General features: G+C 42.4%; 1 protein-coding gene across 2 annotated transcripts in view; it reads right to left on the bottom strand.

Moving 5' to 3' along the window:
- LOC137137251 (serine-rich adhesin for platelets-like) overlaps positions 1–24,045 on the bottom strand; it is a 72,683-nt gene that overhangs the window by 48,246 nt on the left and 392 nt on the right. Inside the window, exons 2-8 of one of the 2 annotated variants that reach the window (XM_067523275.1) lie at positions 5,864–24,012; positions 5,641–5,705; positions 5,309–5,487; positions 4,838–5,049; positions 4,109–4,173; positions 3,873–4,021; positions 3,118–3,777 (exon numbers count right to left, since the gene is read on the bottom strand). In XM_067523275.1, coding sequence (XP_067379376.1) covers positions 3,698–3,777; positions 3,873–4,021; positions 4,109–4,173; positions 4,838–5,049; positions 5,309–5,487; positions 5,641–5,705; positions 5,864–24,012 — 18,899 coding nt within the window. In that variant the 3' untranslated portion in view covers positions 3,118–3,697. Of the gene's footprint in view, positions 1–3,117; positions 3,778–3,872; positions 4,022–4,108; positions 4,174–4,837; positions 5,050–5,308; positions 5,488–5,640; positions 5,706–5,863; positions 24,013–24,045 lie in introns of those variants that run through there. The other variant, XM_067523274.1, reaches the window with a different exon arrangement.

The following is a 24,045-nucleotide window of genomic DNA, read 5'->3' as shown; positions in this document are numbered from 1 at the left end:
ACTAGCAGATGTAGTGTTTTAATGACAATGCATAACCTAATAACATTTCAAAAAAAAAACTGATGCCACCTTCATTTCAAACATTGAATCCATTAGCAAAAACGTGCAGCCCTGTTCAACTCTTGCATTATGATTCTCTGCTAGGAATAAAATTGTTGCACTTAGTTTTTGGTCTCAAAATAAACTCATTTTTCTGATGTTATTTTTAAACACTGGCACATTCTACAACAAGATTTACAAATGGAACAAATATTTGACAATAAAGCTATGATTACTTTCAAAAGAGGGAGGAATATAGAGGATATGATTGCCAAGGTCAAGACAAATTTTAATGTTATAATGGGTGACTAGCTAATTAGAACTTTCAAATGTGGAAACTGCATAAACTGTAAATCTTCCAGCAACACTAAGACATTCATCCATCTAGTGAAGTAGGTGAAATAGTAAAATATTGATAGTTTGATCACATGCAAAACTAAAGAAGTGGTATACATGGTTAAATGCCCTTGTTAAAAACTTTAATTTCATAATTGTTATAGTAACATCCTTTGTGGGTTGTCCACTGATGTGTTTGGCCCTGTTGGATAATTACTTCCTACTCTGCAACTATTTCTGGGCATTTGTCCACACATCTTGTACACCCTAGTGCCCTAGTGAAGGCTGTCTGCTGATTTGGACTGGTATAATAAAGAAGATTTTTCCATTTCTCAACCAGTGTTGCCAACTTCTTTTTATCTCTGGACTCCCTTGTTGACAGATAGCAACAGCAAACCTGTCATACATGAAAACCAGCTCAGAAATCTAAACCGAAACATGGGAAAACACGATGCAAAACACTGTAAAATTGTTTGTTAAACACAGAAAGTACAAAGTTAAATGTTTGTAAAATCTGATGATACTTTTTAAATTTATGATGGTATTGTTGTTTTTTAAATTAATATTTTTAGTGGGGCTTTTTAGAAAGTTTTAGATCAGTTGTCCAGTTAAAACAAGTTCAGTGTGATCATATTCATAACTCTAAAAACAGTGTTGAATGTCTGAAAAAACTGAGTTGAATATCTGACTGTGTTGAACATTTGCAAAGTATGTGTCAAAACTTTCAAGACATTTGTAACATAGAAAAGAAAGAAGCCATTTTTGTAGTTCAAATGTTTAAATTAATTTTTTCCCAACCTTTCAAATCCTTGTTTTCAATGTTTCAACATTTTATTCTTCATAGAATAAAAGGCTCCAGATGCCTTCTTCAAAATCCTTAGCCTAAAAACCATTTGAAAAGAAAACGCCAACTTCTTCATCACATAAACATTGAATCCATAAGCACTTAACATTCGGCCTTGTTCAACTTATTGTGATAGAAAAATTGTAATAATTTGAATTTGTAAAATTGCGATTTTCTCAGCTGTAGAACACAAAGTTGCTAAAATAATTGAAGCTGAAAATACAGTAAAAAATTCAAAATATATAAAATCAGAGGTTTGGGTGGTAGCTTCAGCCCTGCTCAGGGTTTTTCATAGTAACATAATAACTGCGTACTGTGTCAGCTGAATGTCACTCTATAGTTCTTTTGTTTTAGTATGAACTAATGTATAATTGTCACTATCTATTACAGTTGCCAAATGTTACGTAGTCTTGCTTTAAGTTGGTTCTGCAACACAAATCTATGAACATGTTGCTTTTATGTATTTTTTTAAATATATATGTTGGGATTGTTTTCTTTGTTTCACTGCAGCACTTTAAGCCAACAGAGCACAAACATGCTCTGGACTTTTAAGGTTTCCTTTAATATCAGTCAGAGTTTAGTTTAGCCTTGATGTATTTTAGCTGCTACTACTGCAGTGCTCTTTGCTTCCATAAACTCTGTTTGCACTTGGAACTAAGAAGTAAAAGTGGCATTTTTATTTACTTTGAAAAAGTTGTATAGGAAAACTTTAAATCAGATAAGTACATTAAAAGGTTTAGCCTGCTGTTGCTGTAGTAACCTAAGATCTTTCACATAATAACAGTCAATTACTAAACTTTGTTTCTGTGATGCTCATGTTGGTGGATTTACTGAAATTAAGGTGACATAAAAACAAAGGATTTCTCAGATGTCTCATGTGATGGTATTTGAATAAATCATGTCATAGCCAGACTAAACTTGGGCCATTGCAAGTCGTCCTTGTCTGATCAAATTGGATTCAATAACAATAAACAAAACTTTGGCTAGCTGATTGAAAAGCAATATTGTATTGATTACTACATTACTACATACTTCACTTCCTGCTTTAGGCTTTTATTTTGCAGTCACTTCCTGCTCCTGGTCCCTTCCCATCACTCCGCTTCACTAATAACCGGTAATTAGTTTCACCTGCTCTCACTACTCTCTTTATATACCTCCTCAGTTCCCTCACAATGCTGCCAGACTTTCTGTATTCTCACCGCGACTTTTCGGCTCTCATTGAATGTATTATTGCTATCTACGGTTCGGCGTATGTATGTATGTATGTATGTATGTGTGTGTGTGTGTGTGTGTGTGTGTGTGTGTGTGCATGTATGTCAATTTTACGAACCAAGTTAAAGTCGTGAAAGTAAATTATGGAGCCCGGAACTAAGTGATCTTTTTTGGCCTCGTGCATTTTGTGTGTTTTGGATATTGTTTCACTAAATGGGATTTGAAGTTCTTTTCACATCGGGGATTGGAGCTTTACCATGGCTACATTCTACGCACTCCCTACCAGGCCTGCCTCTGTGTTAGGGATCCATACCACTACATCTTCCACAGAGGACATTCCCCCACTGTTTCACTACACTTACTTCAAGTTACTCACACTCGCTGCAACTAAGGATATATCTACACTACCAGGACCATACTCCACTCTTCCCCATAAGACCCCTGCCTCTCCTTCAGACTCAGCTCGTCTCCCCACTCACTCTAACTGGAGTTCAGCGCCACCTAGAGAGTTCAAGGACTTACTACATCCCCATCCTGTTTTGCCAACTATATTATTTTATAATAAAAATTACTTAAAATGAGCTGTTGTGTCAATTACCTTATTGGGTCAAACATTAAAACTTTTTCAAACGTTTTTTTTTTTAACACCACAATAAGACGTGATTGAAATCTTTGACATTTCTGCATTTTTATTAATGAAATATTTCTCAGTAGTAGTTCACAAGCTAAAAAAACATCTCAGATAATACAGTTTTGCATAATCAAAATAATGAGTGATAGAATAAATACACTTTAAATAAATGCATTTAGAATAAATTAGAACATTGACAGTTAACTATCTTTACATAAATATGCCAGTTGTACTTGTTTGGCAAAAGACTAAAGACAACATGAGATACTGTCACCACGTACACTAGAGTATAGTGCTTTGGAAAGCAGTTTTAATTTGTACATTCATTCAATACTTTCATTATATTCTGACACCTATGTTAATAGAAAGTGTTATACAGTTTATTATTTATATTGGACCAGATTCTCTGTCTTTCTGTCTGAACCAGGATTCTGGATTTTCACATGCAAAAACCTGCTCTACAAACATGATGCCTAACCCAATGTTGTGTCTGATCAGTGCAAAAGGGAATTTCGTAGTAAGGTCGTCCAATGTCATTCAGTCTTTAAGATCATTGGAAATCTGTTTTTACTGATGACAACATTCTTTTTCATAGCATAGATGGCAGTTCCGATGGAAATAAGCAGATTCTATAGCTAGTTTGACAGTAGCCATGACAACAGGACCAGGCAGAATGCAGTGATGACACTGATCTTTTGGGTTACTCCACTTGAAGCTGTAAATGGGAACAACAGTAAAAAATAAACATTCATTCAAAAAAGAACTGTGCATCTTTTGAGTTTTGTACAAGTCGAAGTCAATTTTACTTACGTATGCCATTCACAGTGATGGAGATGCCTTCAATGTCAAAACCAGTTACGTATGGAGCTGCATTTATCAAAACACTTGCAATCTGAGTGTTATTGGGAACAGATTTGCTGTCAAAGGTAAGGCTCAACACACTGATGATTGATCCATTTCTGCAGAAGGAGAAAAAAAGATTGCTTAAAATATCACAATTAGGCCATAACTCCAAATTTAAAATAAAATTATAATGAACAAATTACCTGAATTCCACCACTTTCAAGTATTTGAAAGAAGAAGGGAACGCGTTTAGATACCTAGGCTGAAGCTATAGAAATAAAAAAATAAAAAAACACTGTATTAACATGATTTTATAATTTTGCTAATTTCTATGTCTTCATGTATTTCATTTTTTTATTATGAAAATAAACGAATAAGTAAGAATTTACATAGTCTAGTTAGCATGGGTGTTTGCTGATTTTTCTGTGTGCTGTATTTTAACACAAAATAAGACCAGAATGTAGAGTCACTACAGGGTTTTAAGAGACTAGATGAGTGATTTATAATTTCCACAAAGATTTTCTGTATTTCTGAGCAGTATTTCTGAGCAGTGTTGACATTTGTTTTAGTAAAATTTTCTATTTTACGAAATTTGAATAACTGTATCTCTCTGGTTGTTTGAATTTTTAATACTAAGCACTTTTATAATACAGTTATATTAACTAAATATGTACATTTATCATGCCCTTCCTCTTAATTCCATCATAACAGTATTTTAATTTGCTAATTCAGTTGTAGCTATATAGGATATTTTCAACAGAAATAATGAACTGATCACCATCCTAAATAAATATATTTTCAAGATGAAGGATTAAATGGGAAGAATATTTTTCTCATGTTGATATTTAATGCTGTTAACAATAACATTTGTTGGAATTGTTGTATAAAAGAAATATGTTCATCTAATGTTTATTTTTGACCATGAGATTTACCTGTGTCGTTATATTTGCCGATCGTTGAATAAAACGTTGAGATGATGGATCGTTCAAGTCACTTGTAAATGTGTCTAGAAGAGATCTGAACGTCACTGTCCTTGTTGTGAGGTCTGCATTTGTTGGTGCAGCAGTTGTAGTTACAATTGATGTCGATGCAGCAGTTGTAGTTGTAGCAGTTGTAGATGTATTTGGATCTGTAACTGGACTTGCTGCAAAACATTAATTTAGATATTAAATAAGTGTTTAATTTTGCATTTATGTTAAGAATTATTTACAGAACATGCATTCTGGCTAAATAGACTGTATCCATACTGTAAAACACTGAATAAGACTTTTATGAATAAATGGAAGACTTTTCTTTATCTGAAGTTATATTAGTAACATACTTTTGTTGCTAACAACATGAGCTGCATGTTATTTCTACTGTTTACACATTATAGAGTGACATGTTGTGTTATGTTTACTTACATAATAGTTGGATTGTGTTGGGGCTTATAGCCACAGTAAAGTTGTTGCTGGAATCATTTACAGCTAGTACAAAGGTTTGAACAACCACTGCATTCATTGGGAGATCTGCAATGGGAATGGTCTCATTGAACACGACCCCTATATCTGCTTCAGTTCCATCCACTCGTGTTACAACACTCCTGTTTCATAACCAAATGAGAAAAGTAATGCCATGTAAATATTCTGTTTTCTTGTCCAACTGTGTGATTCATATATGACAATAACAACATTACAATGCACAAATCCTACTTAAAAGCAAAATTAAAAACCTACTGTAAAGAAAATGTTTTTACCTGAAAGCTTTCACATAGCAGTGGTCAAACCGATGACCGAACTTTTTACGGTATACGTCATTACACTGCAACAAGGAAAAAAGAAAAACAAAATGCAAATTTTGGTCAGTTTATATATATATATCAGTATATATATATATATATATATATAAGCTAATAATTTTTTCTTTCTTGTAACTGTCACAGTCCCTGAAAAATATTGTTAATGTTAAATTTCACTCACCGGCCCTACAATTCGTTCTTCAAGATCTTTGAATTGACTGCTGCTGCGGTTGGTGAGTTCAATTGAAAATGGTTTATTTGCCAGGCTAGCTGTGATAGTATAAATAGGTAAAGTGGTATTTGCAACTGTGGATGTTGTTGCAGCAGTTGTTGTCAGAGTGGGTGTTGTTGCAGATGTTGTAGGTGCCCCAGTTGTTGTTGTGGATCTCTGAGTAGTTGCAGATGTGAGTGCTGTAGTTGTTGTTGTAAGTGCCCCAATTGTTGTTGTGGATCTCTGAGTAGTTGCAGATGTGGGAGCTGTAGTTTTTGTTGTAGGTGCCCCAGTTGTTATTGTGGACGTCTGAGCAGTTGCAAATGTGAGTGCTGGACTTGTTTTTGTAGGTGCCCCAGTTGCTGTTGTGGATCTCTGAGTACTTGCAGATGTGGGTGCTGTAGTTGTTTTTGTAGGTGCCCCAGTTGTTGTTGTGGATCTCTGAGAGGTTGCAGATGTGGGTGTTGTAGTTGTTGTTGTAAGTGCCCCAATTGTTGTTGTGGATCTCTGAGTAGTTGCAGATGTGGGTGCTGTAGTTGTTGTTGTAGGTGCCCCAGTTTCTGTTGTGGATCTTTGAGTAGTTGCAGATGTGGGAGCTGTAGTTTTTGTTGTAGGTGCCCAAGTTGTTATTGTGGACGTCTGAGCAGTTGCAGATGTGAGTGCTGGACTTGTTTTTGTAGGTGCCCCAGTTGCTGTTGTGGATCTCTGAGTACTTGCAGATGTGGGTGCTGTAGTTGTTTTTGTAGGTGCCCCAGTTGCTGTTGTGGATGTTTGAGCAGTTGCAGATGTGTTTTTCTCAGTTATGGGTGTCTCAGTTGTGATTGTTTTTTCAGTTGTGATTGTTGTGGGTGTCTCTGTTGTTGTTGTTGTGGGTGTCTCAGTTGTTGTGGTTGTTGTGGGTGTCTCTGTTGTGGTTGTTGTAGGTGTCTCAGTTGTTGTGGTTGTTGTAGGTGTCTCTGTTTTTGTGGTTGTTGTAGGTGTCTCAGTTGTTGTGGTTGTTGTAGGTGTCTCAGTTTTTGTGGTTGTTGTAGGTGTCTCAGTTGTTGTGGTTGTTGTGGGTGTCTCTGTTGTGGTTGTTGTAGGTGTCTCAGTTGTTGTGGTTGTTGTAGGTGTGTCAGTTGTTGTTGTTGTTGTGGGTGTTTCCGTTGTTGTGGTTGTTGTAGGTGTGTCACTTGTTGTGGTTGTTGTAGGTGTCTCAGTTGTTGTTGTTGTTGTTGTAGGTGTCTCAGTTGTTGTGGTTGTTGTGGGTGTCTCTGTTGTTGTGGTTGTTGTAGGTGTGTCAGTTGTTGTTGTTGTTGTTGGTGTTTCAGTTGTTGTGGTTGCTGTGGGTGTCTCTGTTGTTGTGGTTGCTGTAGGTGTCTCAGTTGTTGTGGTTGTTGTAGGTGTCTCAGTTGTTGTGGTTGTTGTGGGTGTCTCTGTTGTTGTGGTTGTTGTAGGTGTGTCAGTTGTTGTTGTTGTTGTTGGTGTTTCAGTTGTTGTGGTTGCTGTGGGTGTCTCTGTTGTTGTGGTTGTTGTAGGTGTCTCAGTTGTTGTGGTTGTTGTAGGTGTCTCAGTTGTTGTGGTTGTTGTGGGTGTCTCAGTTGTTGTGGTTGTTGTAGGTGTCTCAGTTGTTGTGGTTGTTGTAGGTGTGTCAGTTGTTGTGGTTGTTGTAGGTGTCTCAGTTGTTGTGGTTGTTGTAGGTGTGTCAGTTGTTGTTGTGGGTTTTTCCGTTGTTGTGGTTGTTGTAGGTGTGTCAGTTGTTATGGTTGTTGTGGGTGTCTCTGTTGTTGTGGTTGTTGTGGGTGTCTCTGTTGTTATGGTTGTTGTAGGTGTTTCAGTTGTTGTGGTTGTTGTAGGTGTGTCAGTTGTTGGTGTCTCAGTTGTTGTGGTTGTTGTGGGTGTCTCTGTTGTTGTGGTTGTTGTGGGTGTTTCCGTTGTTGTGGTTGTTGTAGGTGTGTCACTTGTTGTGGTTGTTGTAGGTGTCTCAGTTGTTGTTGTTGTTGTAGGTGTCTCAGTTGTTGTGGTTGTTGTGGGTGTCTCTGTTGTAGTTGTTGTGGGTGTCTCAGTTGTTGTGGTTGTTGTAGGTGTCTCTGTTGTTGTTGTTGTGGTTGTCTCTGTTGTTGTTGTGGTTGTTGTGGGTGTCTCTGTTGTTGTTGTTGTAGGTGTCTCTGTTGTACTTGTGGGTGTCTCTTTTGTTGTGGTTGTTGTGGGTGTCTCTGTTGTTGTGGTTGTTGTTGGATTCTCAGTTGTTGTGGTTGTTGTAGGTGTCTCTGTTGTGGTTGTTTCAGTTGTTGTGGTTGTTGTAGGTGTCTCTATTGTTGTGGTTGTTGTTGGTGTCTCAGTTGTTGTGGTTGTTGTAGGTGTGTCAGTTGTTGTTGTTGTTGTGGGTGTTTCCGTTGTTGTGGTTGTTGTAGGTGTGTCAGTTGTTATGGTTGTTGTGGGTGTCTCTGTTGTTGTGGTTGTTGTAGGTGTTTCAGTTGTTGTGGTTGTTGTAGGTGTGTCAGTTGTTGTTGTTGGTGTCTCAGTTGTTGTGGTTGTTGTGGGTGTCTCAGTAGTGGTTATTGTGGGTGTCTCAGTAGTGGTTATTGATGATGTCTCAGTAGTGGTCTTTGTGGGTGTCTCAGTTGTTGTGGTTGTTGCTGTCTCAGGTGTTGTTGTTGGCGTTGTCTCAGTTGTGGTTGTTGTGGGTGTCTCAGTTGTGGTTGTTGTGGGTGTCTCAGGTGTTGTTGTTGGCGTTGCCTCAGTTGTGGTTGATGTTTCAGTAGTGGTTGTTGTGGGTGTCTCTGTTGTTGTGGTTGTTGTGGGTGTCTCTGTTGTGGTTGTTGTAGGTGTCTCAGTTGTTGTGGTTGTTGTAGGTGTGTCAGTTGTTTTTGTTGTTGTGGGTGTTTCCGTTGTTGTGGTTGTTGTAGGTGTGTCACTTGTTGTGGTTGTTGTAGGTGTCTCAGTTGTTGTTGTTGTTGTTGTAGGTGTCTCAGTTGTTGTGGTTGTTGTGGGTGTCTCTGTTGTTGTGGTTGTTGTAGGTGTGTCAGTTGTTGTTGTTGTTGTTGGTGTTTCAGTTGTTGTGGTTGCTGTGGGTGTCTCTGTTGTTGTGGTTGCTGTAGGTGTCTCAGTTGTTGTGGTTGTTGTAGGTGTCTCAGTTGTTGTGGTTGTTGTGGGTGTCTCTGTTGTTGTGGTTGTTGTAGGTGTGTCAGTTGTTGTTGTTGTTGTTGGTGTTTCAGTTGTTGTGGTTGCTGTGGGTGTCTCTGTTGTTGTGGTTGTTGTAGGTGTCTCAGTTGTTGTGGTTGTTGTAGGTGTCTCAGTTGTTGTGGTTGTTGTGGGTGTCTCAGTTGTTGTGGTTGTTGTAGGTGTCTCAGTTGTTGTGGTTGTTGTAGGTGTGTCAGTTGTTGTGGTTGTTGTAGGTGTCTCAGTTGTTGTGGTTGTTGTAGGTGTGTCAGTTGTTGTTGTGGGTTTTTCCGTTGTTGTGGTTGTTGTAGGTGTGTCAGTTGTTATGGTTGTTGTGGGTGTCTCTGTTGTTGTGGTTGTTGTGGGTGTCTCTGTTGTTATGGTTGTTGTAGGTGTTTCAGTTGTTGTGGTTGTTGTAGGTGTGTCAGTTGTTGGTGTCTCAGTTGTTGTGGTTGTTGTGGGTGTCTCTGTTGTTGTGGTTGTTGTGGGTGTTTCCGTTGTTGTGGTTGTTGTAGGTGTGTCACTTGTTGTGGTTGTTGTAGGTGTCTCAGTTGTTGTTGTTGTTGTAGGTGTCTCAGTTGTTGTGGTTGTTGTGGGTGTCTCTGTTGTAGTTGTTGTGGGTGTCTCAGTTGTTGTGGTTGTTGTAGGTGTCTCTGTTGTTGTTGTTGTGGTTGTCTCTGTTGTTGTTGTGGTTGTTGTGGGTGTCTCTGTTGTTGTTGTTGTAGGTGTCTCTGTTGTACTTGTGGGTGTCTCTTTTGTTGTGGTTGTTGTGGGTGTCTCTGTTGTTGTGGTTGTTGTTGGATTCTCAGTTGTTGTGGTTGTTGTAGGTGTCTCTGTTGTGGTTGTTTCAGTTGTTGTGGTTGTTGTAGGTGTCTCTATTGTTGTGGTTGTTGTTGGTGTCTCAGTTGTTGTGGTTGTTGTAGGTGTGTCAGTTGTTGTTGTTGTTGTGGGTGTTTCCGTTGTTGTGGTTGTTGTAGGTGTGTCAGTTGTTATGGTTGTTGTGGGTGTCTCTGTTGTTGTGGTTGTTGTAGGTGTTTCAGTTGTTGTGGTTGTTGTAGGTGTGTCAGTTGTTGTTGTTGGTGTCTCAGTTGTTGTGGTGGTTGTGGGTGTCTCAGTAGTGGTTATTGTGGGTGTCTCAGTAGTGGTTATTGATGATGTCTCAGTAGTGGTCTTTGTGGGTGTCTCAGTTGTTGTGGTTGTTGCTGTCTCAGGTGTTGTTGTTGGCGTTGTCTCAGTTGTGGTTGTTGTGGGTGTCTCAGTTGTGGTTGTTGTGGGTGTCTCAGGTGTTGTTGTTGGCGTTGCCTCAGTTGTGGTTGATGTTTCAGTAGTGGTTGTTGTGGGTGTCTCTGTTGTTGTGGTTGTTGTGGGTGTTTCCGTTGTTGTGGTTGTTGTAGGTGTGTCAGTTGTTATGGTTGTTGTAGGTGTCTCTGTTTTTGTGGTTGTTGTAGGTGTCTCAGTTGTTGTGGTTGTTGTAGGTGTCTCAGTTGTTGTGGTTGTTGTGGGTGTCTCTGTTGTGGTTGTTGTAGGTGTCTCAGTTGTTGTGGTTGTTGTAGGTGTGTCAGTTGTTGTTGTTGTTGTGGGTGTTTCCGTTGTTGTGGTTGTTGTAGGTGTGTCACTTGTTGTGGTTGTTGTAGGTGTCTCAGTTGTTGTTGTTGTTGTAGGTGTCTCAGTTGTTGTGGTTGTTGTGGGTGTCTCTGTTGTTGTGGTTGTTGTAGGTGTGTCAGTTGTTGTTGTTGTTGTTGGTGTTTCAGTTGTTGTGGTTGCTGTGGGTGTCTCTGTTGTTGTGGTTGTTGTAGGTGTCTCAGTTGTTGTGGTTGTTGTAGGTGTCTCAGTTGTTGTGGTTGTTGTGGGTGTCTCAATTGTTGTGGTTGTTGTAGGTGGCTCAGTTGTTGTGGTTGTTGTAGGTGTGTCAGTTGTTGTGGTTGTTGTAGGTGTCTCAGTTGTTGTGGTTGTTGTAGGTGTGTCAGTTGTTGTTGTGGGTTTTTCCGTTGTTGTGGTTGTTGTAGGTGTGTCAGTTGTTATGGTTGTTGTGGGTGTCTCTGTTGTTGTGGTTGTTGTGGGTGTCTCTGTTGTTGTTGTTGTTGTAGGTGTTTCAGTTGTTGTGGTTGTTGTAGGTGTGTCAGTTGTTGGTGTCTCAGTTGTTGTGGTTGTTGTGGGTGTCTCTGTTGTTGTGGTTGTTGTGGGTGTTTCCGTTGTTGTGGTTGTTGTAGGTGTGTCAGTTGTTGTGGTTGTTGTAGGTGTCTCAGTTGTTGTTGTTGTTGTAGGTGTCTCAGTTGTTGTGGTTGTTGTGGGTGTCTCTGTTGTAGTTGTTGTGGGTGTCTCAGTTGTTGTGGTTGTTGTAGGTGTCTCTGTTGTTGTTGTTGTGGTTGTCTCTGTTGTTGTTGTGGTTGTTGTGGGTGTCTCTGTTGTTGTTGTTGTTGTAGGTGTCTCTGTTGTACTTGTGGGTGTCTCTTTTGTTGTGGTTGTTGTGGGTGTCTCTGTTGTTGTGGTTGTTGTTGGATTCTTAGTTGTTGTGGTTGTTGTAGGTGTCTCTGTTGTGGTTGTTTCAGTTGTTGTGGTTGTTGTAGGTGTCTCTATTGTTGTGGTTGTTGTTGGTGTCTCAGTTGTTGTGGTTGTTGTAGGTGTGTCAGTTGTTGTTGTTGTTGTGGGTGTTTCCGTTGTTGTGGTTGTTGTAGGTGTGTCAGTTGTTATGGTTGTTGTGGGTGTCTCTGTTGTTGTGGTTGTTGTGGGTGTCTCTGTTGTTGTGGTTGTTGTAGGTGTTTCAGTTGTTGTGGTTGTTGTAGGTGTGTCAGTTGTTGTTGTTGGTGTCTCAGTTGTTGTGGTTGTTGTGGGTGTCTCAGTAGTGGTTATTGTGGGTGTCTCAGTAGTGGTTATTGATGATGTCTCAGTAGTGGTTGTTGTGGGTGTCTCAGTTGTGGTTGTTGTGGCTGTCTCAGGTGTTGTTGTTGGCGTTGTCTTAGTTGTGGTTGTTGTGGGTGTCTCAGTTGAGGTTGTTGTGGGTGTCTCAGGTGTTGTTGTTGGCGTTGTCTCAGTTGTGGTTGATGTTTCAGTAGTGGTTGTTGTGGGTGTCTCAGTTGTACTTGGTGTCTCAGTTGTAGTTGTTAATGTCTCAGTTGTGGTTGTTGTTGGTGTCTCAGTTGTGGTTGTTGTCTCAGTTGTACTTGTTGGTGTCTCAGTTGTAGGTGTTGGTGTCTCAGTTGTAGTTGTTGTGGGTGTCTCAGTTGTGGTTGTTGTCTCAGTTGTACTTGTTGGTGTCTCAGTTGTAGATGTTGGTGTCTCAGTTGTAGTTGTTGTGGGTGTCTCAGTTGTGGTTGTTGTGGGTGTCTTAGTTATGGTTGTGTGTGTCTCAGTTGTACTTGTTGGTGTCTCAGTTGTGGTTGTTTTGGGTATCACAGTTGCGGTTGTTGTGGTTGTCTCGGTTGTACTTGTTGGTGTCTCAGTTGTGGTTGTTGTTGGTGTCTCAGTAGTGGTTGTTGTGGGCGTCTCAGTTGTGGTTGTTGTGGGTGTCTCAGTTGTCGTTGTTGATGGTGTCTCAGTAGTGGTTGTTGCGGGTGTCTCAGTTGTCGTTGTTGTTGGTGTCTCAGTAGTGGTTGTTGTGGGTGTCTCAGTTGTGGTTGTTGTGGGTGTCTCAGTTGTGGTTGTTGTGGGTGTCTCAGTTGTGGTTGTTGTGGGTGTCTTAGTTGTCGTTGTTGATGGTGTCTCAGTAGTGGTTGTTGTGGGTGTCTCAGTTGTCGTTGTTGTTGGTGTCTCAGTAGTGGTTGTTGTGGGTGTCTCAGTTGTGGTTGTTATGGGTGTCTCAGTTGTGGTTGTTGTGGGTGTCTCAGTTGTCGTTGTTGTTGGTGTCTCAGTTGTGGTTGTTGTGGGTGTCTCAGTTGTGGTTGTTGTGGGTGTCTCAGGTGTTGTTGTTGGCGTTGCCTCAGTTGTGGTTGATGTTTCAGTAGTGGTTGTTGTGGGTGTCTCAGTTGTAGTTGTTGTTGGTGTCTCAGTAGTGGTTGTTGTGGGTGTCTCAGCTGTGGTTGTCGTCTCAGTTGTAGTTGTTGGTGTCTCAGTTGTAGTTGTTGTGGGTGTCTCAGGTGTTGTTGGCGTTGTCTCAGTTGTGGTTGATGTTTCAGTAGTGGTTGTTGTGGGTGTCTCAGTTGTACTTGGTGTCTCAGTTGTAGTTGTTAATGTCTCAGTTGTGGTTCTTGTTGGTGTCTCAGTAGCGGTTGTTGTTGGTGTCTCAGTTGTGGTTGTGGTTGGTGTGTCAGTTGTCGTTGTTGGTGTCTCAGTAGTGGTTGTTGTGGGTCTCTCAGTTGTGGTTGTTGTCTCAGTTGTACTTGTTGGTGTCTCAGTTGTAGTTGTTGGTGTCTCAGTTGTAATTGTTGTGGGTGTGTCAGTTGTGGTTGTTGTGGGTGTCTCAGTTATGGTTGTTGTGGGTGTCTCAGTTGTACTTGTTGGTCTCTCAGTTGTGGTTGTTGTTGGTGTCTCAGTAGTGGTTGTTGTTGGTGTCTCAGTAGTGGTTGTTGTGGGTGTCTCATTTGTGGTTGTTGTGGATGTCTCAGTTGTGGTTGTTGTCTCAGTTGTGCTTGTTGGTTTCTCAGTTGCAGTTGTTGGTGTCTCAGTTGTAGCTGTTGTTGGTTTCTCAGTAGTGGTTGTTGGCGTTGTCTCAGTTGTGGTTGATGTTTCAGTAGTGGTTGTTGTGGGTGTCTCAGTTGTACTTGGTGTCTCAGTTGTAGTTGTTAATGTCTCAGTTGTGGTTGTTAATGTCTCAGTTGTGGTTGTTGTTGTTTTTGTCTCAGTAGTGGTTGTTGTTGGTGTCTCAGTTGTGGTTGTTGTTGGTGTGTCAGTTGTTGTTGTTGGTGTCTCAGTAGTGGTTGTTGTGGGTGTCTCAGTTGTGGTTGTTGTCTCAATTATACTTGTTGGTGTCTCAGTTGTAGTTGTTGGTGTCTCAGTTGTAGTTGTTGTGGGTGTCTCAGTTGTGGTTTTTGTGGGTGTCTCAGTTGTACTTGTTGGTGTCTCAGTTGTGGTTGTTGTGGGTGTCTCAGTTGTGGTTGTTGTGGGTGTCTCAGTTGTCGTTGTTGTTGGTGTCTCAGTAGTGGTTGTTGTGGGTGTCTCAGTTGTCGTTGTTGTTGGTGTCTCAATAGTGGTTGTTGTGGATGTCTCAGTTGTGGTTGTTGTGGGTGTCTCAGTTGTGGTTGTTGTGGGTTTCTCAGTTGTGGTTGTTGTGGGTGTCTCAGGTGTTGTTGTTGGCGTTGCCTCAGTTGTGGTTGATGTTTCAGTAGTGGTTGTTGTGGGTGTCTCAGTTGTGGTTGTTGTGGGTGTCTTAGTTGTACTTGGTGTCTCAGTTGTGGTTGTTGTTGGTGTCTCAGTAGTGGTTGTTGTTGGTGTCTCAGTTGTGGTTGTTGTTGGTGTGTCAGTTGTCGTTGTTGGTGTCTCAGTAGTGGTTGTTGTGGGTGTCTCAGTTGTGGTTGTTGTCTCAGTTGTACTTGTTGTTGTCGCAGTTGTAGTTTTTGGTGTCTCAGTTGTGGTTGTTGTGGGTGTCTCAGTTGTGGTTGTTGTGGGTGTCTCAGTTGTGGTTGTTGTGGGTGTCTCAGTTGTACTTGTTGATGTCTCAGTTGCGGTTGTTGTGGTTGTCTCAGTTGTACTTGTTGGTGTCTCAGTTGTGGTTGTTGTTGGTGTCTCAGTAGTGGTTGTTGTGGGTGTCTCAGTTGTGGTTGTTGTAGGTTTCTCAGTTGTCGTTGTTGTTGGTGTCTCGGTAGTGGTTGTTGTGGGTGTCTCAGTTGTGGTTGCTGTCTCAGTTGTACTTGTTGGTGTCTCAGTTGTAGTTGTTGGTGTCTCAGTTGTAGTTATTGTGGGTGTCTCAGGTGTTGTTGTTGGCGTTGTCTCAGTTGTGGTTGATGTTTCAGTAGTGGATGTTGTGGGTGTCTCAGTTGTACTTGGTGTCTCAGTTGTAGTTGTTAATGTCTCAGTTGTGGTTGTTGTTGGTGTTTCAGTAGAGGATGTTGTTGGTGTCTCAGTAGTGGTTGTTGTTGGTGTCTCAGTTGTAGTTGTTGTGGGTGTCTCAGTTGTTGTTGTTGTTGGTGTCTCAGTTGTAGTTGTTAATGTCTCAGTTGTGGTTGTTGTTGGTGTTTCAGTAGAGGATGTTGTTGGTGTCTCAGTAGTGGTTGTTGTTGGTGTCTCAGTTGTGGTTGTTGTTGGTGTGTCAGTTTTCGTTGTTGGTGTCTCAGTAGTGGTTGTTGTTGGTGTCTCATTTGTGGTTGTTGTCTCAGTTGTACTTGTTGGTGTCTCAGTTGTAGTTGTTAGTGTCTCAGTTGTAGTTGTAGTGGGTGTCTCAGTTGTTGTTGTTGTTGGTGTCTCAGTTGTGGTTGTTGTGGGTGTCTCAGTTGTACTTGTTGATGTCTCAGTTGTCGTTGTTGTTGGTGTCTCAGTAGTGGTTGTTGTGGGTGTCTCAGTTGTCGTTGTTGTTGGTGTCTCAATAGTGGTTGTTGTGGATGTCTCAGTTGTGGTTGTTGTGGGTGTCTCAGTTGTGGTTGTTGTGGGTTTCTCAGTTGTGGTTGTTGTGGGTGTCTCAGGTGTTGTTGTTGGCGTTGCCTCAGTTGTGGTTGATGTTTCAGTAGTGGTTGTTGTGGGTGTCTCAGTTGTGGTTGTTGTGGGTGTCTTAGTTGTACTTGGTGTCTCAGTTGTGGTTGTTGTTGGTGTCTCAGTAGTGGTTGTTGTTGGTGTCTCAGTTGTGGTTGTTGTTGGTGTGTCAGTTGTCGTTGTTGGTGTCTCAGTAGTGGTTGTTGTGGGTGTCTCAGTTGTGGTTGTTGTCTCAGTTGTACTTGTTGTTGTCGCAGTTGTAGTTTTTGGTGTCTCAGTTGTGGTTGTTGTGGGTGTCTCAGTTGTGGTTGTTGTGGGTGTCTCAGTTGTGGTTGTTGTGGGTGTCTCAGTTGTACTTGTTGATGTCTCAGTTGCGGTTGTTGTGGTTGTCTCAGTTGTACTTGTTGGTGTCTCAGTTGTGGTTGTTGTTGGTGTCTCAGTAGTGGTTGTTGTGGGTGTCTCAGTTGTGGTTGTTGTAGGTTTCTCAGTTGTCGTTGTTGTTGGTGTCTCGGTAGTGGTTGTTGTGGGTGTCTCAGTTGTGGTTGCTGTCTCAGTTGTACTTGTTGGTGTCTCAGTTGTAGTTGTTGGTGTCTCAGTTGTAGTTATTGTGGGTGTCTCAGGTGTTGTTGTTGGCGTTGTCTCAGTTGTGGTTGATGTTTCAGTAGTGGATGTTGTGGGTGTCTCAGTTGTACTTGGTGTCTCAGTTGTAGTTGTTAATGTCTCAGTTGTGGTTGTTGTTGGTGTTTCAGTAGAGGATGTTGTTGGTGTCTCAGTAGTGGTTGTTGTTGGTGTCTCAGTTGTAGTTGTTGTGGGTGTCTCAGTTGTTGTTGTTGTTGGTGTCTCAGTTGTAGTTGTTAATGTCTCAGTTGTGGTTGTTGTTGGTGTTTCAGTAGAGGATGTTGTTGGTGTCTCAGTAGTGGTTGTTGTTGGTGTCTCAGTTGTGGTTGTTGTTGGTGTGTCAGTTTTCGTTGTTGGTGTCTCAGTAGTGGTTGTTGTTGGTGTCTCATTTGTGGTTGTTGTCTCAGTTGTACTTGTTGGTGTCTCAGTTGTAGTTGTTAGTGTCTCAGTTGTAGTTGTAGTGGGTGTCTCAGTTGTTGTTGTTGTTGGTGTCTCAGTTGTGGTTGTTGTGGGTGTCTCAGTTGTACTTGTTGATGTCTCAGTTGCGGTTGTTGTGGTTGTCTCAGTTGTACTTGTTGGTGTCTCAGTTGTCGTTGTTGTTGGTGTCTCAGTAGTGCTCGTTGTGGGTGTCTCAGTTGTGGTTGTTGTCTCAGTTGTGGTTGTTGTGGGTGTCTCAGTTGTGGATGTTGTGGGTGTCTCAGTTGTGGTTGTTGTGGGTGTCTCAGTTGTGGTTGTTGTGGGTGTCTCAGTTGTACTTGGTGTCTCAGTTGTAGTTGTTAATGTCTCAGTTGTGGTTGATGTTTCAGTAGTGGTTGTTGTGGGTGTCTCAGTTGTGGATGTTGTGGGTGTCTCAGTTGTACTTGGTGTCTCAGTTGTAGTTGTTAATGTCTCAGTTGTGGTTGTTGTTGGTGTCTCAGTAGTGGCTGTTGTTGGTGTTTCAGTTGTGGTTGTTGTTGGTGTGTCAGTTGTCGTTGCTGGTGTCTCAGAAGTGGTTGTTGTGGGTGTCTCAGTTTTGGTTGTTGTCTCAGTTGTACTTGTTGGTGTCTCAGTTGTAGTTGTTGTGGGTGTCTCAGTTTTGGTTTTCTCAGTTGTGGTTGTTGTTGGTGTCTCAGTTGTACTTGTTGGTGTCTCAGTTTTGCTTGTTGTGGGTATCTCAATTGCGGTTGTTGTGGTTGTCTCAGTTGTACTTGTTTGTGTCTCAGTTGTGGTTGTTGTTGGTGTCTCAATAGTGGTTGTTGTTGGTGTCTCAGTTGTCGTTGTTGTTGGTGTCTCAGTTGTAGTTGTTGGTGTCTCAATAGTGGTTGTTGTTGGTGTCTCAGTTGTCGTTGTTGTTGGTGTCTCAGTAGTGGTTGTTGTGGGTGTCTCAGTTGTGGTTGTTGTCTCAGTTGTAGTTGTTGGTGTCTCAGTTGTAGTTGTTGTGGGTGTCTCAGTTATGGTTGTTGAAGGTGTCTCAGTTGTACTTGTTGGTGTCTCAGTTGAGGTTGTTGTGGGTATCTCAGTTGCGGTTGTTGTGGTTGTCTCAGTTGTACTTGTTGGTGTCTCAGTTGTGGTTTTTGTTGGTGTCTCAGTAGTGGTTGTTGTGGGTGTATCAGTTGTGGTTGTTGTGGGTGTCTCAGTTGTCGTTGTTGTTGGTGTCTCAGTAGTGGTTGTTGTGGGTGTCTCAGTTGTCATTGTTGTTGGTGTCTCAGTAGTGGTTGTTGTCGTTGTCTCAGTTGTGGTTGTTGTGGGTGTCTCAGTTGTCGTTGTTGTTGGTGTCTCAGTTGTGGTTGTTGTGGGTGTCTCAGTTGTGGTTGTTGTGGGTGTCTCAGGTTTTGTTGTTGGCGTTGCCTCAGTTGTGGTTGATGTTTCAGTAGTGGTTGTTGTGGGTGTCTCACTTGTGGTTGTTGTGGGTGTCTCAGGTTTTGTTGTTGCCGTTGCCTCAGTTGTGGTTGATGTTTCAGTAGTGGTTGTTGTGGGTGTCTCAGTTGTGGTTGTTGTGGGTGTCTCAGTTGTACTTGGTGTCTCAGTTGTAGTTTTTAATGTCTCAGTTGTGGTTGTTGTTGGTGTCTCAGTAGTGGTTGTTGTTGGTGTCTCAGTTGTGGTTGTTGTTGGTGTGTCAGTTGTCGTTGTTGGTGTCTCAGTAGTGGTTGTTGTGGGTGTCTCAGTTGTGGTTGTTGTCTCAGTTGTACTTGTTGTTGTCTCAGTTGTAGTTGTTGGTGTCTCAGTTGTAGTTGTTGTGGGTGTCTCAGTTGTGGTTGTTGTGGGTGTCTCAGTTATGGTTGTTGTCTCAGTTGTACTTGTTGTTGTCTCAGTTGTAGTTGTTGGTGTCTCAGTTGTAGTTGTTGTGGGTGTCTCAGTTGTGGTTGTTGTGGGTGTCTCAGTTGTGGTTGTTGTGGGTGTCTCAGTTGTACTTGTTGATGTCTCAGTTGTGGTTGTTGTGGGTATCTCAGTTGCGGTTGTTGTGGTTGTCTCAGTTGTACTTGTTGGTGTCTCAGTTGTGGTTGGTGTGTCAGTAGTGGTTGTAGTGGGTGTCTCAGTTGTGGTTGTTGTCTCAGTTGTACTTGTTGGTGTCTCAGTTGTAGTTGTTGTGGGTGTCTCAGGTGTTGTTGTTGGCGTTGTCTCAGTTGTGGTTGATGTTTCAGTAGTGGTTGTTGTGGGTGTCTCAGTTGTACTTGGTGTCTCAGTTTTAGATGTTAATGTCTCGGTTGCGGTTGTTGTTGGTGTCTCAGTAGTGGTTGTTGTTGGTGTCTCAGTTGTCGTTGTTGTTGTTGTGTCAGTTGTCGTTGTTGGTGTCTCATTAGTGGTTGTTGTGGGTGTCTCAGTTGTGGTTGTTGTCTCAGTTGTACTTGTTGGTGTCTCAGTTGTAGTTGTTGGTGTCTCAGTTGTAGTTGTTGTGGGTGTGTCAGTTGTGGTTGTTGTGGGTGTCTCAGTTATGGTTGTTGTGGGTGTCTCAGTTGTACTTGTTGGTGTCTCAGTTGTGGTTGTTGTTGGTGTCTCAGTAGTGGTTGTTGTGGGTGTCACAGTTGTGGTTGTTGTCTCAGTTGTACTTGTTGGTGTCTCAGTTGTAGTTGTTGGTGTCTCAGTTGCAGTTGTTGTGGGTGTCTCAGGTGTTGTTGTTGGCGTTGTCTCAGTTGTGGTTGATGTTTCAGTAGTGGTTGTTGTGGGTGTCTCAGTTGTACTTGGTGTCTCAGTTGTAGTTGTTAATGTCTCGGTTGTGGTTGTTGTTGGTGTCTCAGTAGTGGTTGTTGTTGGTGTCTCAGTTGAGGTTTTTGTTGGTGTGTCAGTTGTCATTGTTGGTGTCTCAGTTGTAGTTGTTGTGGGTGTCTCAGTTGTGGTCGTTGTGGGTGTCTCAGTTATGGTTGTTGTGGGGGTCTCAGTTGTACTTGTTGGTGTCTCAGTTGTGGTTGTTGTGGTTATCTCAGTTGCGGTTGTTGTGGATATCTCAGTTGTACTTGTTGGTGTCTCAGTTGTGGTTGTTGTGGGTGTCTCAGTAGTGGTTGTTGTGGGTGTCTCAGTTGTCGTTGTTGTTGGTGTTTCAGTAGTGGTTGTTGTGGGTGTCTCAGTTGTCGTTGTTTTTTGTTTCTCAGTAGTGGCTGTTGTGGGTGTCTCAGTTGTGGTTGTTGTGGGTGTCTCAGTTGTGGTTGTTGTGGGTGTCTCAGTTGTCGTTGTTGTTGGTGTCTCAGTTGTAGTTGTTAATGTCTCGGTTGTGGTTGTTGTTGGTGTCTCAGTAGTGGTTGTTTTTGGTGTCTCAGTTGTGGTTGTTGTTGGTGTGTCAGTTGTCGTTTTTGGTGTCTCAGTAGTGGTTGTTGTGGGTGTCTCAGTTGTGGTTGTTGTCTCAGTTGTACTTGTTGATGTCTCAGTTGTAGTTGTTGGTGTCTCAGTTGTAGTTGTTGTGGGTGTCTCAGTTATGGTTGTTGAGGGTGTCTCAGTTGTACTTGTTGGTGTCTCAGTTGTGGTTGTTGTGGGTATCTCAGTTGCGGTTGTTGTGGTTGTCTCAGTTGTACTTGTTGGTGTCTCAGTTGTGGTTTTTGTTGGTGTCTCAGTAGTGGTTGTTGTGGGTGTCTCAGTTGTGGTTGTTGTGGGTGTCTCAGTTGTCGTTGTTGTTGGTGTCTCAGTAGTGGTTGTTGTGGGTGTCTCAGTTGTCATTGTTGTTGGTGTCTCAGTAGTGGTTGTTGTCGTTGTCTCAGTTGTGGTTGTTGTGGGTGTCTCAGTTGTCGTTGTTGTTGGTGTCTCAGTTGTTGTTGTTTTGGGTGTCTCAGTTGTGGTTGTTGTGGGTGTCTCAGGTTTTGTTGTTGGCGTTGCCTCAGTTGTGGTTGATGTTTCAGTAGTGGTTGTTGTGGGTGTCTCAGTTGTGGTTGTTGTGGGTGTCTCAGGTTTTGTTGTTGCCGTTGCCTCAGTTGTGGTTGATGTTTCAGTAGTGGTTGTTGTGGGTGTCTCAGTTGTGGTTGTTGTGGGTGTCTCAGTTGTACTTGGTGTCTCAGTTGTAGTTTTTAATGTCTCAGTTGTGGTTGTTGTTGGTGTCTCAGTAGTGGTTGTTGTTGGTGTCTCAGTTGTGGTTGTTGTTGGTGTGTCAGTTGTCGTTGTTGGTGTCTCAGTAGTGGTTGTTGTGGGTGTCTCAGTTGTGGTTGTTGTCTCAGTTGTACTTGTTGTTGTCTCAGTTGTAGTTGTTGGTGTCTCAGTTGTAGTTGTTGTGGGTGTCTCAGTTTTGGTTGTTGTGGGTGTCTCAGTTATGGTTGTTGTCTCAGTTGTACTTGTTGTTGTCTCAGTTGTAGTTGTTGGTGTCTCAGTTGTAGTTGTTGTGGGTGTCTCAGTTGTGGTTGTTGTGGGTGTCTCAGTTGTGGTTGTTGTGGGTGTCTCAGTTGTACTTGTTGATGTCTCAGTTGTGGTTGGTGTGTCAGTAGTGGTTGTTGTGGGTGTCTCAGTTGTGGTTGTTGTCTCAGTTGTAGTTGTTGGTGTCTCAGTTGTAGTTGTTGGTGTCTCAGTTGTAGTTGTTGTGGGTGTCTCAGGTGTTGTTGTTGGCGTTGTCTCAGTTGTGGTTGATGTTTCAGTAGTGGTTGTTGTGGGTGTCTCAGTTGTACTTGGTGTCTCAGTTTTAGTTGTTAATGTCTCGGTTGCGGTTGTTGTTGGTGTCTCAGTAGTGGTTGTTGTTGGTGTCTCAGTTGTCGTTGTTGTTGTTGTGTCAGTTGTCGTTGTTGGTGTCTCATTAGTGGTTGTTGTGGGTGTCTCAGTTGTGGTTGTTGTCTCAGTTGTACTTGTTGGTGTCTCAGTTGTAGTTGTTGGTGTCTCAGTTGTAGTTGTTGTGGGTGTGTCAGTTGTGGTTGTTGTGGGTGTCTCAGTTATGGTTGTTGTGGGTGTCTCAGTTGTACTTGTTGGTGTCTCAGTTGTGGTTGTTGTTGGTGTCTCAGTAGTGGTTGTTGTGGGTGTCTCAGTTGTTGTTGTTGTCTCAGTTGTACTTGTTGGTGTCTCAGTTGTAGTTGTTGGTGTCTCAGTTGCAGTTGTTGTGGGTGTCTCAGGTGTTGTTGTTGGCGTTGTCTCAGTTGTGGTTGATGTTTCAGTCGTGGTTGTTGTGGGTGTCTCAGTTGTACTTGGTGTCTCAGTTGTAGTTGTTAATGTCTCGGTTGTGGTTGTTGTTGGTGTCTCAGTAGTGGTTGTTGTTGGTGTCTCAGTTGAGGTTGTTGTTGGTGTGTCAGTTGTCATTGTTGGTGTCTCAGTAGTGGTTGTTGTGGGTGTCTCAGTTGTGGTTGTTGTCTCAGTTGTACTTGTTGGTGTCTCAGTTGTAGTTGTTGGTGTCTCAGTTGTAGTTGTTGTGGGTGTCTCAGTTGTGGTCATTGTGGGTGTCTCAGTTATGGTTGTTGTGGGGGTCTCAGTTGTACTTGTTGGTGTCTCAGTTGTGGTTGTTGTGGTTATCTCAGTTGCGGTTGTTGTGGTTGTCTCAGTTGTACTTGTTGGTGTCTCAGTAGTGGTTGTTGTGGGTGTCTCAGTTGTCGTTGTTGTTGGTGTTTCAGTAGTGGTTGTTGTGGGTGTCTCAGTTGTCGTTGTTGTTTGTGTCTCAGTAGTGGTTGTTGTGGGTGTCTCAGTTGTGGTTGTTGTGGGTGTCTCAGTTGTGGTTGTTGTGGGTGTCTCAGTTGTCGTTGTTGTTGGTGTCTCAGTTGTGGTTGTTGTGGGTGTCTCAGTTGTGGGTGTCTCAGTTGTGGTTGTTGTGGGTGTCTCAGGTGTTGTTGTTGGCGTGGCCTCAGTTGTGGTTGATGTTTCAGTAGTGGTTGTTGTGGGTGTCTCAGTTGTGGTTGTTGTGGGTGTCTCAGTTGTACTTGGTGTCTCAGTTGTAGTTGTTAATGTCTCAGTTGTGGTTGTTGTTGGTGTCTCAGTAGTGGTTGTTGTTGGTGTCTCAGTTGTGGTTGTTGTTGGTGTGTCAGTTTTCGTTGTTGGTGTCTCAGTATTGGTTTTTGTTGGTGTCTCAGTTGTGGTTGTTGTCTCAGTTGTACTTGTTGGTGTCTCAGTTGTTGTTGTTGGTGTCTCAGTTGTAGTTGTTGTGGGTGTCTCAGTTGTGGTTGTTGTGGGTGTCTCAGTTGTGGTTGTTGTGGGTGTCTCAGTTGTACTTGTTGATGTCTCAGTTGCGGTTGTTGTGGTTGTCTCAGTTGTACTTGTTGGTGTCTCAGTTGTGGTTGTTGTTGGTGTCTCAGTAGTGGTTGTTGTGGGTGTCTCAGTTGTGGTTGTTGTGGGTTTCTCAGTTGTCGTTGTTGTTGGTGTCTCAGTTGTGGTTGTTGTGGGTGTCTCAGTTGTGGTTGTTGTGGGTGTCTCAGTTGTGGTTGTTGTGGGTGTCTCAGTTGTACTTGTTGATGTCTCAGTTGCGGTTGTTGTGGTTGTCTCAGTTGTACTTGTTGGTGTCTCAGTTGTGGTTGTTGTTGGTGTCTCAGTAGTGGTTGTTGTGGGTGTCTCAGTTGTGGTTGTTGTGGGTTTCTCAGTTGTCGTTGTTGTTGGTGTCTCAGTTGTGGTTGTTGTGGGTGTCTCAGTTGTACTTGGTGTCTCAGTTGTGGTTGTTGTGGGTGTCTCAGTTGTGGTTGTTTTGGGTGTCTCAGTTGTACTTGGTGTCTCAGTTGTAGTTGTTAATGTCTCAGTTGTGGTTGATGTTTCAGTAGTGGTTGTTGTGGGTGTCTCAGTTGTGGATGTTGTGGGTGTCTCAGTTGTACTTGGTGTCTCAGTTGTAGTTGTTAATGTCTCAGTTGTGGTTGTTGTTGGTGTCTCAGTAGTGGCTGTTGTTGGTGTCTCAGTTGTGGTTGTTGTTGGTGTGTCAGTTGTCGTTGTTGATGTCTCAGAAGTGGTTGTTGTGGGTGTCTCAGTTGTGGTTGTTGTCTCAGTTGTACTTGTTGGTGTCTCAGTTGTAGTTGTTGTGGGTGTCTCAGTTGTGGTTGTTGTGGGTGTCTCAGTTGTGGTTGTTGTTGGTGTCTCAGTTGTACTTGTTGGTGTCTCAGTTGTGGTTGTTGTGGGTTTCTCAATTGCGGTTGTTGTGGTTGTCTCAGTTGTACTTGTTGGTGTCTCAGTTGTGGTTGTTGTTGGTGTGTCAATAGTGGTTGTTGTTGGTGTGTCAATAGTGGTTGTTGTGGGTGTCTCAGTTGTGGTTGTTGTGGGTGTCTCAGTTGTGGTTGTTGTTGGTGTCTCAGTAGTGGTTGTTGTGGGTGTCTCAGTTGTGGTTGTTGTGGGTGTCTCAGTAGTGGATGTTGTGGGTGTCTCAGGTGTGGTTGTTGTGTGTGTCTCAGTTGTGGTTGTTGTATCAGTAGTGGTTGTTGTGGATGTCTCATTTTGTGCTGAAGTTCCCACAATAACTACTAGAATAACAAAAAGATGGGGAACATCCATTG

Source organism: Channa argus, chromosome 12 (assembly GCF_033026475.1).
Source record: "Channa argus isolate prfri chromosome 12, Channa argus male v1.0, whole genome shotgun sequence".
NCBI classification, from domain to species: Eukaryota; Metazoa; Chordata; class Actinopteri; order Anabantiformes; family Channidae; genus Channa; species Channa argus.
This window is presented reverse-complemented; position numbering and strand designations above follow the sequence as displayed.